General features: G+C 37.7%; 4 protein-coding genes across 7 annotated transcripts; 3 read left to right on the plus strand and 1 right to left on the minus strand.

Annotated features, from left to right (window-relative positions):
• Positions 1-809: 809 nt before the first annotated feature.
• On the minus strand, positions 810-4,176 carry LOC110863487 (testicular acid phosphatase homolog). Of its 3 annotated transcripts, none has more exons than XM_035846852.1 (7): positions 4,012-4,176; positions 2,627-2,728; positions 2,275-2,502; positions 2,003-2,188; positions 1,756-1,871; positions 1,374-1,617; positions 810-1,300 (listed from the first exon to the last, which is right to left on the minus strand). In XM_035846852.1, the coding sequence occupies exons 2-7, from the start codon at positions 2,633-2,635 to the stop codon at positions 1,037-1,039; spliced, it is 1,047 nt and encodes a 348-aa protein (XP_035702745.1). In that variant the 5' UTR covers positions 2,636-2,728; positions 4,012-4,176; the 3' UTR covers positions 810-1,036. The 3 variants fall into 3 exon arrangements, with proteins under 3 accessions (XP_035702745.1, XP_021968499.1, XP_021968501.1); XM_022112807.2 differs by lacking the exon at positions 4,012-4,176 and adding an exon at positions 2,829-3,991; XM_022112809.2 differs by lacking the exon at positions 4,012-4,176 and adding an exon at positions 2,818-3,367.
• LOC110844536 (oxygen-dependent choline dehydrogenase) lies at positions 4,001-6,725 on the plus strand. Its single transcript, XM_035846853.1, has 7 exons — positions 4,001-4,090; positions 4,175-4,322; positions 4,456-4,564; positions 4,630-4,722; positions 4,814-6,242; positions 6,316-6,385; positions 6,454-6,725. The coding sequence occupies exons 1-5, from the start codon at positions 4,068-4,070 to the stop codon at positions 4,975-4,977; spliced, it is 537 nt and encodes a 178-aa protein (XP_035702746.1). The 5' UTR covers positions 4,001-4,067; the 3' UTR covers positions 4,978-6,242; positions 6,316-6,385; positions 6,454-6,725.
• Positions 5,025-6,643, plus strand: LOC118438851 (choline dehydrogenase, mitochondrial-like). The gene is made up of 6 exons (XM_035859656.1): positions 5,025-5,126; positions 5,213-5,383; positions 5,449-5,669; positions 5,772-6,013; positions 6,087-6,201; positions 6,316-6,643. Exons 1-6 carry the CDS (start codon positions 5,025-5,027, stop codon positions 6,641-6,643), a joined length of 1,179 nt encoding a protein of 392 aa, XP_035715549.1.
• A 2,385-nt stretch (positions 6,726-9,110) lies between the features above and the next one.
• On the plus strand, positions 9,111-14,482 carry LOC110849486 (prelamin-A/C). Of its 2 annotated transcripts, XM_035846851.1 has the most exons (10): positions 9,111-9,369; positions 11,743-11,994; positions 12,149-12,285; positions 12,384-12,553; positions 12,689-13,014; positions 13,084-13,316; positions 13,402-13,479; positions 13,562-13,666; positions 13,759-13,817; positions 13,911-14,482. In XM_035846851.1, the coding sequence occupies exons 1-10, from the start codon at positions 9,273-9,275 to the stop codon at positions 14,014-14,016; spliced, it is 1,563 nt and encodes a 520-aa protein (XP_035702744.1). In that variant the 5' UTR covers positions 9,111-9,272; the 3' UTR covers positions 14,017-14,482. The 2 variants fall into 2 exon arrangements, with proteins under 2 accessions (XP_035702744.1, XP_021952593.1); XM_022096901.2 differs by lacking the exon at positions 11,743-11,994 and having other exon boundaries at positions 9,115-9,369.
• The last annotated feature ends 2 nt before the right edge of the window (positions 14,483-14,484 follow it).

The following is a 14,484-nucleotide window of genomic DNA, read 5'->3' on the forward strand; positions in this document are numbered from 1 at the left end:
ACTTCAACAAAAGCAGAATAGCAGCAGGAAGGTTACTAAACCAAGAAAGAAACAACCTCAGCAAAAAATCCTCTCGAAAGTAACTCTCAAAAGCATAAAAACCACAGTCGTCACAATACCTCCGATCTTATCTTATAATGGGTCTGTCCCTTTCCACAAGAATGCTACAAAAAGCCGCAGACGAAAGCCAAATATCGGTACAGGACGTTTACAATCTGGTCAGAAAAAAACATCTGAGCCAGTTAAATTAGTTGAAAATGAATCTGGTCGAGGTTTCTCAGATCCTGTGTCATCGGATGAAAGGAGAATGAGCGGCTTGCTGTACAGCCTAATGAACCAGTCCTTGCCTCCACACGCGAAAACCGTTAACCGCGTGTCGAATATGAATCACGGAATTACCGAGAGGGTCAAGAGGGATAAGAAAAACTCTACGACCAGAACAGTAGTTAATTTTGAACGATATTCCAACAAGTATTCAGGTCGTCCAAGAATAAGGGACAAGAACCGCCATCCTGGAACTCAGCCACCTGTCCAACAGCATACCAGATATCGTCCAGGTCAGACGACCACAATTAAGCCAACCCTCGTCAGACGAACTCCCCTAAAACAACACAAAAGACAAACTAAACCCCTGAGAACTCAGGTCCAGAGTTTGTCCTCTGGACGACACACACCATCCACCAATGGTTTAAAATATCATGGCCGATTTTGGCCTGGCAGACATTCTCATTCGCACGGATGATGATGATAAGTATGTGTAAAACCATACTCCTGTATACGTGTAAATTACTTGTACATTACGAAGAATATGCAGTTATTTTACAAAACTTTATTACAACGCTTAAGTTATTTTTACAAGCATAGATTTCAAATTTTAACATATTTATGTTTATATTACGTTGCACATAATAATTAGTTAATATGAGAAAGCAGTTAATGAGAAAGTTAATGAGAAAGCACTGTTCATAATAATATTAAATGGGCACTTTCTGGATATTTACATTTCACACATTTCACACGGAGGAAGTATTTATGATTAAAAGAATAAAGACAATAACGTAATAAATAACGAGCAAAAATAATTATTAGCTACAACCTTGTCATTGACGCTACCACTTGATGTATGATTGGAACTACTCACTGTGTCCTCCTCATCAGCAATTATGGTGCAGTGTTCTTCTCGATTTCGAATTGATCTGGGTGCCAAAAGTTTTTTAAAATCAGAATAAGAACACGGGGTCGGACATCCAGGAATATGCAGAAGGGTGGGTTCTGCATTTGTATCATTTTTGTAGGAGACCTAATGAGTCGAAGGGTTGGTTATTATTTATTTTGCATAGGAACAAGTACATACTATTTAATGGTGATCTCACCTCAATCTCGAATTTCTGCTCTCCCGTTGATCCCATAATTTGACACACTTCTAGGAAAAGCGCAGAACCATAAGGGATGTCAAGGTTGGAGCCAAGGCCCAAATTGGTCAACCAAAGGGCAATCGTGGTGTCATGACCAGAGAGAACAGTCACCCTTGGGTTAATCACACCCAGTCCCAATTCATCATCCATAACTTTGTCCATGCTATCAAAAAATCTGGTGACCATTGAACCTGTGTACAACCTATTGTGAAACGTACAAAGTTCAACTACAATGTGGAGAGGAGTAAAATATACATAGTATTTTTTGTGGTATATATATTTTTTAACTAATTTGAGTCTCTCTGATTGCTCATAATGTTTTTAAACTTTGGTTTTGTACCTGGTTAGGTCGTCCGTGGGGATTGCAGAAGTGTAAAAAAATGTCTTCATCCCTTGAATTGCTCCATTTTCATAGAGCTGTTCTGCCCATGCTGGTAGAACAAGATTTCTAGATTTCTAAGAAAAAGTGAACCACCATCAGAGTCGATTAACTTAAGGCTACAAATATCAATTCCTAAAGGATTGTGCAGAATTATCCTCCAAGACTTCATTTTAAAAGTGACTGGATTACTAAATTCCTAGAGCACCTGAACAAGAATGGTGTCCGTCAAGAAAAAAATTTTGAGATCCACCGAGTCAAATTTCAATCCTGTGTTTTGAGTGATTATTTCCACCTCATTCTTCCAGCCTCCGAAGGGGTCCTTCCTTTCCATCTTTCGATACTTATCTCGCAATAAGAAATATTTTGGACAATGTTGAGACACAAAGATGAACTGTAAGGATTTTTGGACAAATGTGTATATTTTTGAACTGTACAACAATGTTGTTAATACATGAATTTCAATAAAATCGTACACACATCATCTTTGTCAATTGGTATCACTGTGATTTTATCCACATGTTCAGTCCCCTCAAAGTTCATCTCCGTGTTGTCAGAGTCTTCAAAATATCCGTTTAGCATTAAGCTAGCTGAAGTTAGAGTTCTATTTCGTTGTGAGCTGAGAATCAATATATTGTCCTTTGTTGGCAGGTCCAAGTACCGCTGTCGTAAATACTGACCAAGTTTGTAAACTTGTCGCTTGCCATTCTGTATTTTTTAAATTTTCATATGCATATTTAATGTTTTATTTATTACATATTTCATCTCCATTTGAAGTTGTTTGCTATGCTAAATACATGTTGACTGCTAATTAGTTATAATTATTTATTACTTCTGTCATGATGCCATATCCCTCTGGCCAGTAGAGCTCTTCACTACTATACGGATCCCCAGGATAAGACCGAATCGGATTTCTTTCACCATGCCGGAATATCTTGAAACCACACCAATTTATAAAATAAATACAAAAGTTTTAACAATAGAGGACGAATAAATGGAATTATGCTATTGGGGTTTTCATACTTTTCACTTACGACTGTTGCAGCTTTTAAAACAGAACAAGTTCCTTCGGCATTATACAATAATAACGATAATGAGAAATAAAGAACAAACATATATTTTAAAAACCGGCAAGAATGCATTGTACAACTTTTCGTTAATAAAAACTAGTTTAAACTGCTCACAACCAGTGTTTAAATACCAACCAACAAACGAGTCAATCAAAATGTCAGATGTATTAATTCTCTGCTTAACCACAATCCAGCGAGGTTAATAAGATACATATTTAGACATATATGACGTATTTTATGAATGTATGTTGAAGGGCATGGGACTAGTAATTCAAGTGGTTAAACAGCTAAATTCAAGTGGCATGGTTGCATCTTCAGCAACGAAGATCACTGGAAATTCATGATTCCATTGCATTGATTGTGTACAAATTATTCATATGTCCATGGGTGACAGGAATCATGCTTCATAAATAGTGCAAGTGTACACAATTATTTAAAATATTTTGTGCTTGTACCAACCCAGTAGAAACACATACAGGAAATATTTTATTTGTATGTATATACGTATGTATGTACATAATATGTATGTCTGTAATGTACATGCATGTGTGCATGTGTGGTTGCTGTGTTTGTTTCCAGACATAAGACGACATATTTATGTATGTATTTATTTAATTTCCAGCAATAATACTATTTTTAGCATATAAATTTATCCATAATTGCGATGCCTTTACGTAGTAATTGAAGCATTCAAAAGTAATAACGCTTATCCTTAGATGTTGAATTACATATTGTGCAATATCATCAAGCGTCCTTCAATTATTCTTTAATAAATAATTTTGAATTCGAAAAACTGCATAAAAATGATACTGCGACATTGTTACATACATTACATGACTACGTCATTTTACAGCCCAATAAAAAAGTAATAACCTCAAGAAATGAGAGGATATGGTCATGTTACACATTTTGAATAAATATTTCTTGAATTGTTAAGGCAGTCTTGTGATAAAAAAGAATGATAAAACTCATCCCTTTTGTGCTAGGAAATATCGCCCTCTTGATCCAGCAGTATGCAGATCATTATCAACAGGAAGATTTGTCCAAGTCACTCACCGAGGTTTGTCCCATATTATTAAGCATTATCTCAATCCGTAGGCGTATGAATAAGCTCATTTTGTTTAGCTTGGCCTCGACTTGGGCTTACCTCGGATACGAAATTTTGATTTCATCATCGTCGGAGGGGGTACTGCGGGCTGTTTGATGGCAGCAAGGCTCTCTGAAAGGTAAATCGTATTCAAGTATTCCATCTGCTAAAAAATTTCAATTAAGAAATTGTAATTGCAATTGTTAGTTAATCTTATTTTCAGGTACAGGGTTCTACTTCTTGAAAAGGGGGGCACTCCAGTCCCTCTCACGCAGAATCTCTACTTTACCAAGAATGTCTCCGACCATCCTGCCATCACCAGTTACTACCCGTCTCTTCCCCAGGAGCAATTCAACATGGAGAATGGTGGCGTAAGTTGGTTAATTATCTCAGTTAAATATGCACCTCTTTTTTATCCGATATAAACACAAACTTTTCTCAAATTTACATATGCAAATGACATGACAATTTTAGGATTACATTTGTGTTACACAAATTGTGTAGGCTTCTGCAGCATATATTCCCAAAATGTTGGGTGGTTCGAGTTCTAATGGGGAGTGCACTTACAACCGTGGGAATCCTGCCGATTATGATTATATTGCTAATGTGACTGGTAGGCTGGCATATAATTTCCCGACCTTATAAAAATAGCAAGGCTAAACCAGTAAATTTTTTCAGGGGATGAGACATGGGCATATTCGCACGCCATCAAACATTTCAAACGGATTGAGAATTATGTGGGGATGTTGATAACTGAGAAAGAAAGAGCAGGTCAGAGCTTGCTTTAATTTGTCACCGACATTGACTCTGGGTTGACATCATTTGGACCTCGTAAAATGTTGTTGCAATGTTTTCCATGCAGAATATTACGGAGTGGGTGGACCACTTACGGTGGAAACAGTGCAAGACCCAATTTTGCAGTCCTGGTTTCAAGCAGGAAGGGAACTGGGGTTCAATGTGTCGGACCCCAATGGTCGCCAGACGGAAGGTATTCAGGTGAAGACTAAATTTCGTACAAACAAGTAATTTGAGCAATCTTGACGGCGACAGGGTTCACGCCGATGGGAAAGACCATGAGGAACGGAGAACGGGAAAGCAGCTACACGGCATATCTGAAGGGGATTGAGTCCTCTCGTAGCTCACTGTTAATTCTAAGATATTGTGAAGTGGACATGGTACTACCTCGCAGAATATAAATATCCAATGTTGATAATAATGAAATGCAGCTTTGTAAAAATGCATGATTCCTGTATTTAAATAGATCCTCATAAACATGGGAAATGTTGCATACGGAGTGAGGTACAAAAGACATGGAATTCCACAAATTGCCCATGTCACTAAAGAAATTATAGTCAGCTCTGGAGTCATCTCTTCCCCGCTCCTTCTGATGAAGTCAGGAATCGGGCCCAGAACGCAGCTCACCAAGGGCGGCGTAAGTACACCAACAACATTCGGATGACATTAATAATTTTTAATGGCAACGATGAACACATTTAGATTCCTACAAAAGTCGACTCTATCGGCGTGGGACAGAATCTTCATAATCACGGCGGAGTTACGCTGCTCTTCAGTGTGAATAATCCTAAACTCGAACTTCTTCCCAAAGTTGAGAAACGTGCTTTTGAGGAAGATTTGGGGAGATATCACGATTCTATTTGGAGGCACGGGTTCTTTGCAAGGGTCGACTTTGGTCCACAAGCCTTCATCGTTTCGGGAAGGTACGCACATATTTATTGCAGCAATATTCAAATTATGCAATTTGTACTCCCAGATTGACATGAACCCCACAAAATACTTATCATTATTGGTCCTTACTAAAGAGCAAAAGGCGAAGGAGAAGCAAACCATCCCGATCTTCAAATAATTTATAGACTGAAACCTCTTCTGGGAGATGGACAACTTGAAATCCAGCTTCATGTGATTATTACACGAATGAAGTCTGTGGGATCGGTCGGCTTTAATTCCACCTCACATTTTGAAGGAGAAGAGGACGACACTAAATTGGCAATCATCGATGACAAACTCTTCACAGACTCGACAGATGTGGACGTCTTGATTGAAGGCAAGAAGTGAATCGACATTATTGCTCTAACCTTAAGTTTACGTGAATTGCCTTATTGTCAATTATAACTTAGGAATAAAGCTGGCCATCAAAATCATGGAGGAGACGACGCCATTTCAGGCCATGAAACTGAGCTACAACGAAAATCCACCTGAACTCTGTAAATCACTACCACCTCGTTCTGACGAGTATTGGAAATGCTACGTGAAACAACGAGCCGTGCCGTGGTGTAAGCAATTAAGTGTCTTTAATTTCCATAATAGGATAGCAAGCTCTATTATTTATGTATGTGTTATGTATAGGGCGCATGGCGGGGACATGCAAAATGGGAAAAGAGCTGGACCCCATGGCTGTTTTGGATTCGAAACTGAGGTTCCCTTTTTCACATCTTATACCAACAAACAAAGAACTACTTTGCTAACTGCCCAGAAAATTTACAGGGTTAAGGGTGTCAAGAAACTGAGAGTGGTCGACGCCTCCGCCCTACCACGAACACCAAACTCTGGAATATTTGCTGCCACGTTAATGTTAGCGGAAAAGACGGTGCAGGAAATTTTCAAAGAACACGTCTCAGAAATGACACCTCCAGCAGTCATCCCACAACCCCAACAACTGGAGCCATCGCTTTAACTGTATGTACTATCCTTAATTCTCAGTTAAGTGAAGTGTAATAATGCGTGATGATGAATGAGTAAACGACTAGGGCCAACCCTCAAAGTAATTAATTCATTAAATTGCATTGCATTAAAATTATCTAACTTACCACACTTCCTGATGATACCAGCATAATTTCATGAAAGCTTTATTATTATTAGTGGTGATTTCCATAATAAGGTAGGAAGGTCTATTATTTGCTGATTATTTAAATACCTCCATGCATAGGTCAACATGGGCACGTAGGTAAATTACTTATACGCAATAAATAATGTTTGTATTGTATCGCGTTACATCTAGAAAAAAACAGAAGTTAAGTGTATTGATGAAAAACGTTTGCCATGTTTTGCATAAATGATTTGACGGGTGACATAATAATTAGTGTAAAGGTTGGTCAACATCACCATCTCTTCGAAGGGCGAACGTACTCTTTATCGCCTTTACCTCTCTTAACTATGCATACTTACTTATTATTACACACCTCACAAATTAATTATTTTTATTAGAAACCGGTTGAAATTTAGACTGTTTAAATGCTTCACAAACAAAAAATAGACGTGATCACACTAAATCCTACGTCATTTATTTCTGAGCCATGCTGAAACATAATGACGTAATCCTTGGTTGACCAATTCCATGTACCATTCTAATCGAAATTAGCATATCCAATTCCAACACTGAGTCAAGGATAAGTCGCGGCTGAAAATAACTAGAAATTATCTACAAGTAAAAGAAGGACTCTTAATTATGCTCAAGCATAGCCATTAGAATGACCATCGCGCACCATGCTTGTTGAAGACGGTCAATACTAAATGAATCATGAATCTCGCCAGATATGCATCAAGATACTCATCAGGAGGATTAACTATATAAATAAACACCTCATCCCACGCTGCAAACTTGATGATTGTTTACTCAATGCAAATTTTAAAATGACCATAACTGACATGCAACCGGCCCACAGCCGACACGACAACTGAAGCATTACTTAAGGCTTTAAACATGGCTGAGAAACTGGAAAAATTAAATTTCACACAACTTAAAATTCACTAACTTAAGTAAATGAGGAGATAATAAGCAGTTTAGGATGCATGCATGGTAAAAGTTCATGATTTGCCAACAAGAACAATAGATCTGTTTATGTGATTATTATACACAGCACAAGTAAAATGAATTACAAGCACATATTCCATAGAACAACATGCAGAGACTGTCCAAAAAAATAAAAGGAATGTCCAGCCATTACCATAACCAGCCATAAAGCAATCCAATAAATCATCATGACTCGTGGCATTGAGCAGAATTCACAACAAACTAGGATGATGATTCAGCAAACCTAAGAAAAAAACCAGGGCAGGCAACAAAGTAAGCAAATAAGAAAACATCAGTCGTCGTCAATGTCGATGATGTGATCTTAATCAAATTGACTTTGTGCGATGCGCTTGTGCCAAAGCAATACTCGAACATGATTACTTGTGTACACTTATTTAATTATTATTAAATACACAAACCTTTCATCATGAAAAATAGCGTGGTTTATTCTTATACATGCCAAAAAAAGTGATGATGGACCACTTACTTACACCATCATCATGTTTTAATTTGTCATGCGAATTTCACTTGATACATAAAATCTTATCCGACAAAATGCGCTCACAATCTAGTTTACCTATCCATGAATATTTGTAAACCTTATTTTCACAATTCTGATGAGAAACATTCAGAAGTTTTGTTGGCAGAGAACAATACAAGTAAACACTCCTCACATTTTCTTATACAAGTCCTTTTCACCTTAATATTCCAGCCTTGATTTTCAATTCAAGGCTCACTTTCGTGAAATATGTAAACTTGAAGATGCAATTCTGTATGAACATTCTCTTTCGTTGTACACATCGATATCTTCACCTTTACCAATAAATTAATTTATTTTATCCTTATACCGTACATAATAGGTCCTTTATATAGACGTATAAATAACTTATTTTAAACTTTAAATCCTTATTGCATTATGTTAACGTGCAATGAAACTCGATACGACTTGCAGCAAGGCATGAATTTATTAAATGGTATACGCTCACGCCAAAAGCCTCTTCCAATCAGCATTGCTATTATACTTTCCTTACATAAATATGTGTACATGTGCAGTACCTGGTTGTTGGCTTACCTGCTCAAGCTGAAGCAAAGTGCATCTTGAGCAAGAAAAAAGAAATCAAAGTCAATGATGATGAAGTAATTCACGAAATCATGTGTAATGTTGTACTGTAAAGTTGTGATCGGATGTATGTGTGTAAGTACGTAGTCTACTTGTTCTTGCCCTGTGCAAATATGACGACAACGACGACGACGATTCAAGGTTTTCTGCATCTCATCTCGACTCTGGGGCTGATGTCACCGCTGCTATTGTACCTCAAACCGTGTTCATCTGGTCAATTTAATTTTCGTAATTCAATCACTTGCATCTCTTGCTCAGGACACAGTCAGCAGCCTCCAGCCGAAGGAGAAGTAGTAGTCACCACTTGTGCGTAAGAATAGTAGGAATAAAACCTGTCGTCCGTTCACGAAAAGTTTAATTAATTGAAGAAAAGTTGTTATCTGAGCATTAACAATGGCATCGAAACCCCAACCACCCGAGAGAAGTTTGAAGTTGACGAATGGTGTTGGAAAGGACGGCAGACTTACGCCTTCTCCTGGACCGAATTCCGGTAATTGCGATTTTTGTTGGTCTACTTAATTTGTGAATGTGGGGGTAATGGTACTGCAGTATTCTGCGTTGCTTCACTGTTGTCTTAAAAATGTTGCAAATTTTCAAAAATTGTCATTTATTCATATGCATTATCATGCAAAATATCTCATGGATATAGTTTAAATTCATAATAAATAGCACTAACTTTTACAATTCCTAAACCTCAGTGAAAACAGGTATTTGAAATAAGGCATGGTGATTCTGTTGATCATAGATATCTTTTGAAAGTCTATTAATATCCAACCTCCCATTGTTAAAACATTGTTAAAACAAGTTTGATCTGATCTGAGAATCTGTCTCCAAGATAGAATTAAGGCATCATCAACCACGTCTCATGCACACATTCCAAAATTATGAAAACAAAGTTGGCATAAATTAGCAAGTACGTGGGCTATAGTTCCATGCAAGTCCTGACATGGTTTGCTTGGCGTCATCTATTTTAATGCTGGACCGCACCATTGTCGTCGTATGTATGGACGTGGGCCCGGCTTGCGTTGCATAATCACAACAAACAAGTTAAATAGCACCCACCACGGGGACCACTCCGACCACTGCATGACACCACTTTACTGGTAGTTGCATCAATGGCAGATCTGTATATTTCGCCGGGGATGAGATGAGTTAGCACTTGTGGCGCTTACTAATTACCATGAATTATCTCATAAATAATAACGTTGCCTTGTAAATCTAATGAATTAGCGAATACGAGTACACACTAGCCGTCTCCATGGCCACCTTCCTTCCTTCTTTACAATTTTTCCAAAATGATGATGATCTCATGCCTCGTCAACACGTAATGCAAACTCCAATTTTTCCTGTATCATCTATTGCTCCAAAACAAAATTTTGTTTATTTTTTTGCTGTTGTTCGTAACAGAACATTTCATGAAGTACATTTATCCAATTATTACGTGTTTGGTTAGTATTGTTGATTTGATAATTTAAGGGGTTATGTCAGCAGAGTAATTGGTTGAGTGGATTGTTATTATTTGGGGCAATGTAAATGGTATTTTTATCGCTTGTGTAGTCTGACATCATCAATTTTAACCGTTTGTAATTTTAAATGAACTCAATGTCATTTGTAAATTGATAGTTATCAAGCTTAATGCATTTTAGAGTATTTTACATTCATGTTTGTTTATTGGAATATTAATGTGAACTATATATGTACGATACATACGTCATATATGTATCCGCTCATTTTATGTAAGTACATAAGTGCAGAAATCTGAATGACTTTTTGACAGGAACTGTCTATGAAATTGGCTGTTTGCACTCTGGGGCATTTCACGTAATTACTGGTTGTACACATCAAACCAAACTACTTGAAAACTAGATTTTGTTATTGCATAAGTTGCCATTTAATTACTAGACTGACTATTACATAAAATGTCTCATGAAACGTACATGAAAAACAAACAGCATGAATACTGCACTGTATCCAATTCTTTGGTGGGATACATTACCTTGCATAATAAGGTTGCACTAAAGTTTCGCACGTAGTCGTTGCCTGGACGAAATTTTCGTATATTATGCAAAGGAATGTCGGAGAGGACAATAAAGCAATAAATACACCAGCTTAAAAAATAACCTCGGGCTGTCGCTGGACAGCCCAAATCAAGCCAATTTGCACACCAACCAACACACAGACCTGCAATGCTGCATACATAATAGAACTATAAGACGCAATTTGGCACACAGTTAAATAACAAAAACCATGCGATAAGGATTATATAACTCGTCCGTCCTCTGCAAACTGCAGAAACACTTTCATAGATTGTTGTTGTTGTAAAAATGGAGCACAGGACCCAGCAAACCAACAGACATAATAATCATAATGCATTTTCCACTACTTTAATGGCAATATTTTACAATTACTTCCACCATTACTTTGCTCACTTGAGTTTTAAAGGGTGTAAAAGGCGTGAACGAGGAAATATATATGCAAATACGTACTAGTTTGTACATATGTATGTATGTACATGCAATTCAGCAAGGGATGACTGACGCGATCGCTATGTACGTGTTAATTCAAAATTTGATTCGATCAGACGTCATTAGATGCAACTTGCAATGGGGCCAATGCACAATTAATTAGTAACCAATACATAAATTAGAATGGATGGTAGCGATTAGATTTAATTTTACACAAAACCACCACAAGGTTTTTAATTTTAAGCGAGTTTCAGTTCAAAAATATTAACCAACTTTTCTCAACCTTTGTTCTTGTTTAAGCTATAGTGCTTAATACGAATTTTACTAGAAATCTTTTAACACGTTCAAAGGATTGAAACTCGCTTATGCAAATTAAAGACCTTGCCTATGTTCATCAGGAAATTCCGGTCGAGGAATGAAACGACGGGAAAAAGACGACGCGGCCGACTCTGTCGAAAAATCCAGGCCTCGTCTCGAAATGGAGTTGCGATCTACGCCAAAATCGGCATCATCAACCACTCCCACAACCTCAGCTCAGACCTCAACCACCACGCAGGTCCCACACAGCTCCAGTAATAAAACGACTGAAAACCCGGAAAGTCTGAACGCTCAGTTACCATTGCCCCCACAATTTAGAAGTGGTGGAAAAGGTGGGCGACATACGCTGCAGGCGTGATCATTAGTTCTGCACAAACAAATGCACACATCTTTTTACGATATTACGCATCTTGCCGAATTGTTTTATGAATTGATGATTGCATCCGTGTTCACAATTTTGCTTCAACTTTTTAATTTGATTTCCAGACGAGCGCCCGATGACGCCAAACAAAATGACTCGAATCGAGGAGAAAAACACTTTGATTCATTTGAACAATCGGTTTGCTGCCATTATTGACCGCAACCACCAGTTGGAAGGAGACAACGCCAAATTAGCCGCCCAGGTTGGCACTATAGATTTAAATTATATTTATGTATATATTTATATAGTTAAGACTAGTGCATATTCATTTATAAATGATCATTACTTATTACTAATAAGGTACAATCGGTCGAGGCCACATTGACAAAAACTACAGAGTCACTGAAACAGACTTATCTTAATGAGAGCAACGACGTCCGAGCTCGACTGGAGAAGGCGGAGAAGGAAAAGGCGAAGGCCGAGTTGTCGCTGGGCACTCTGAAAAATTCGTTGAACGATGCCAACACGAAGCAAGTTTAAACCACACACTTATTTACTGTTATAAACTCGATTTTAAAAGTTACCCTTACGCCATGTACATACGTATGCTGGGTACACATACAATAGCGAAGATATTCATGTAATGAATGCTTAAATTTTGACAGGGTACAGAGTCTTTTGAATGAAAATGCGGAGCTAAAGAAACAACTTGAGAACGCGGAGGCGGACACAACAAAGGCTGAAGCTGATCTGAAAAAGGCCAACGCCGATAACGCCAAGTTGCGAAAGATGATTGACGACTTGACTCGCGACTTGAAGAAGTTTGAGGGAGAGAACAATGCTCTCAAAAAGTCCATTGAGGACAAAACTCTGCGAATCGTAGAGTTGGAGAATCAATTGAAGGGCAAATCCGAAGAGATGCAACTCAAGGCCCACGTGCATCAGCAGGAAGTTGCTACCATCAAATCTGCTAATCAGAGCAAAATCGCTGGTAAAATATCGAAAATATAAATATTCCATGGCTTATGTCACGACATTTATTTATTTATTTACTACTTAGAAATTGGAGGAAAGTTGCAAAAGGAGTACGATAACCGATTGGAGGATGCTATTCGACAGCTTCGTGAAGACTGCCAGAGGGAACTGAAGGCACACAAGGACGAACGTGAGCATCTCTACCAACTGAAGGAGAAAGACTGGAAGGCACAATTAGAAAATAATGGAGCTTCCTTGAAGTCCAAGATGGACGAAATGGCAAAACTTCTCTTGCACGTGGAAGAGCTGTCCAAAAAGGTACACGACAAAATATTTAATATTCGACCAGTAGCCTTTAAAATAATATTTACAAAGTAACAATTTTCTCAAAATCATAATACAGATGTCAGCTCTCGAAGGAGATCGTCACGCCCTGCAAGCAGACTTGCAAAATACTCGTGACGCCATGAAGCGAGATCGGGTAAACTAGAATTAATAATTAAAAGTAAAATAAATAGTCCTTCTTCCCGGCATTACAAATTTTATTGTCACGAACTCTTTAGGAGGACATGAGTCGTAGCATCATGGAATTGGAAAAGAGGATCAAACAACTCCAGACGGATAAGGATCAACTCATAAACGAATACCAGGATCTGATGGAAGTCAAGGTTAGAGTTCAGTCCATGAGTCATGTGTACATATCGTTAATATTTTGATGAACGCATCAATGACTAATTTCGTTCTTGAATTCACTCTCCAGGTGGCTTTGGACAATGAAATTGCCACTTACAGGAAATTACTAGAGGGAGAAGAAATCAGGTATTGTATTATCATCATCGTCATCTTATATACGCACATCTATCCATTTCGAGTGCAGTGTGGTTAGGATTATACTATTTTTGTACACGACAGGTTGAATATGTTTGGCGACATGGCTCAACAAATTAAGAAGGGAGGAGCTGCATTGGAAGATCAAATCATTAAGAATCCGCCAGCACCAATTCTTAAGGCCAAGTGAACCGCTAGATTGCTGATTCGTACGCCGGAAACGTTGCTATTCTTCTGTATGTCGAGTCCTTGCTAAACAGCAATTTTAATTGTAGATGAAAGTATTTCTACAACCTGCCCGCTAAACATATTGTGTAATTTTATGATCAGTCAACGACTAACAAACAATAATATGCATGTCATTCTAAAAATTAGTAAAGATCAAACGGTACTAGCATTTCACGAATATATTTTACCACTTTAAATATGTGTGCTGTATAAATACGTATAAACTTTGGTGATGTGTGCAAGTAAATGACTAAAATATTTTTATCGGAATGCGTGCCATATATGTATCTATATTGCGTCATCTCAACTTGTTCGCCCCAGTAACATAATAATCTCCAAAATCGTTTAATTACAAGATTTGATGTTTTTAGGAGCTACTACCCATTCATTACATATATTATGGAAATAAAAAAATAGTAAATCATAAATC

Source organism: Folsomia candida, unplaced genomic scaffold (assembly GCF_002217175.1).
Source record: "Folsomia candida strain VU population unplaced genomic scaffold, ASM221717v1 Fcan01_Sc001, whole genome shotgun sequence".
Classification (NCBI taxonomy): Eukaryota; Metazoa; Arthropoda; class Collembola; order Entomobryomorpha; family Isotomidae; genus Folsomia; species Folsomia candida.

Bases quoted from the DNA above. Each gene is read 5' to 3' on its own strand.
- LOC110849486 (XM_035846851.1), top strand. From the start codon at position 9,273: ATGGCATCGAAACCCCAACCACCCGAGAGAAGTTTGAAGTTGACGAAT. The intron at 13,015-13,083 runs GTAAAATATCGA...TTTACTACTTAG, and splicing joins TAATCAGAGCAAAATCGCTG to AAATTGGAGGAAAGTTGCAA. The intron at 13,667-13,758 runs GTTAGAGTTCAG...TTCACTCTCCAG, and splicing joins AGGATCTGATGGAAGTCAAG to GTGGCTTTGGACAATGAAAT.
- LOC110844536 (XM_035846853.1), top strand. From the start codon at position 4,068: ATGGCAGCAAGGCTCTCTGAAAG. The intron at 4,565-4,629 runs GTAGGCTGGCAT...AAATTTTTTCAG, and splicing joins TTATATTGCTAATGTGACTG to GGGATGAGACATGGGCATAT. The intron at 4,723-4,813 runs GTCAGAGCTTGC...TTTTCCATGCAG, and splicing joins AACTGAGAAAGAAAGAGCAG to AATATTACGGAGTGGGTGGA.
- LOC118438851 (XM_035859656.1), top strand. From the start codon at position 5,025: ATGAGGAACGGAGAACGGGAAAGCAGCTACACGGCATATCTGAAGGGG. The intron at 5,670-5,771 runs GTACGCACATAT...TCCTTACTAAAG, and splicing joins GCCTTCATCGTTTCGGGAAG to AGCAAAAGGCGAAGGAGAAG. The intron at 6,202-6,315 runs GTATTGGAAATG...TGTTATGTATAG, and splicing joins CTACCACCTCGTTCTGACGA to GGCGCATGGCGGGGACATGC.
- LOC110863487 (XM_022112807.2), bottom strand. From the start codon at position 2,936: ATGCATTCTTGCCGGTTTTTAAAATATATGTTTGTTCTTTATTTCTCA. The intron at 2,729-2,828 runs GTAAGTGAAAAG...TGTGGTTTCAAG, and splicing joins TTTTAAAAGCTGCAACAGTC to ATATTCCGGCATGGTGAAAG. The intron at 1,301-1,373 runs GTGAGATCACCA...TCGACTCATTAG, and splicing joins AGCAGAAATTCGAGATTGAG to GTCTCCTACAAAAATGATAC.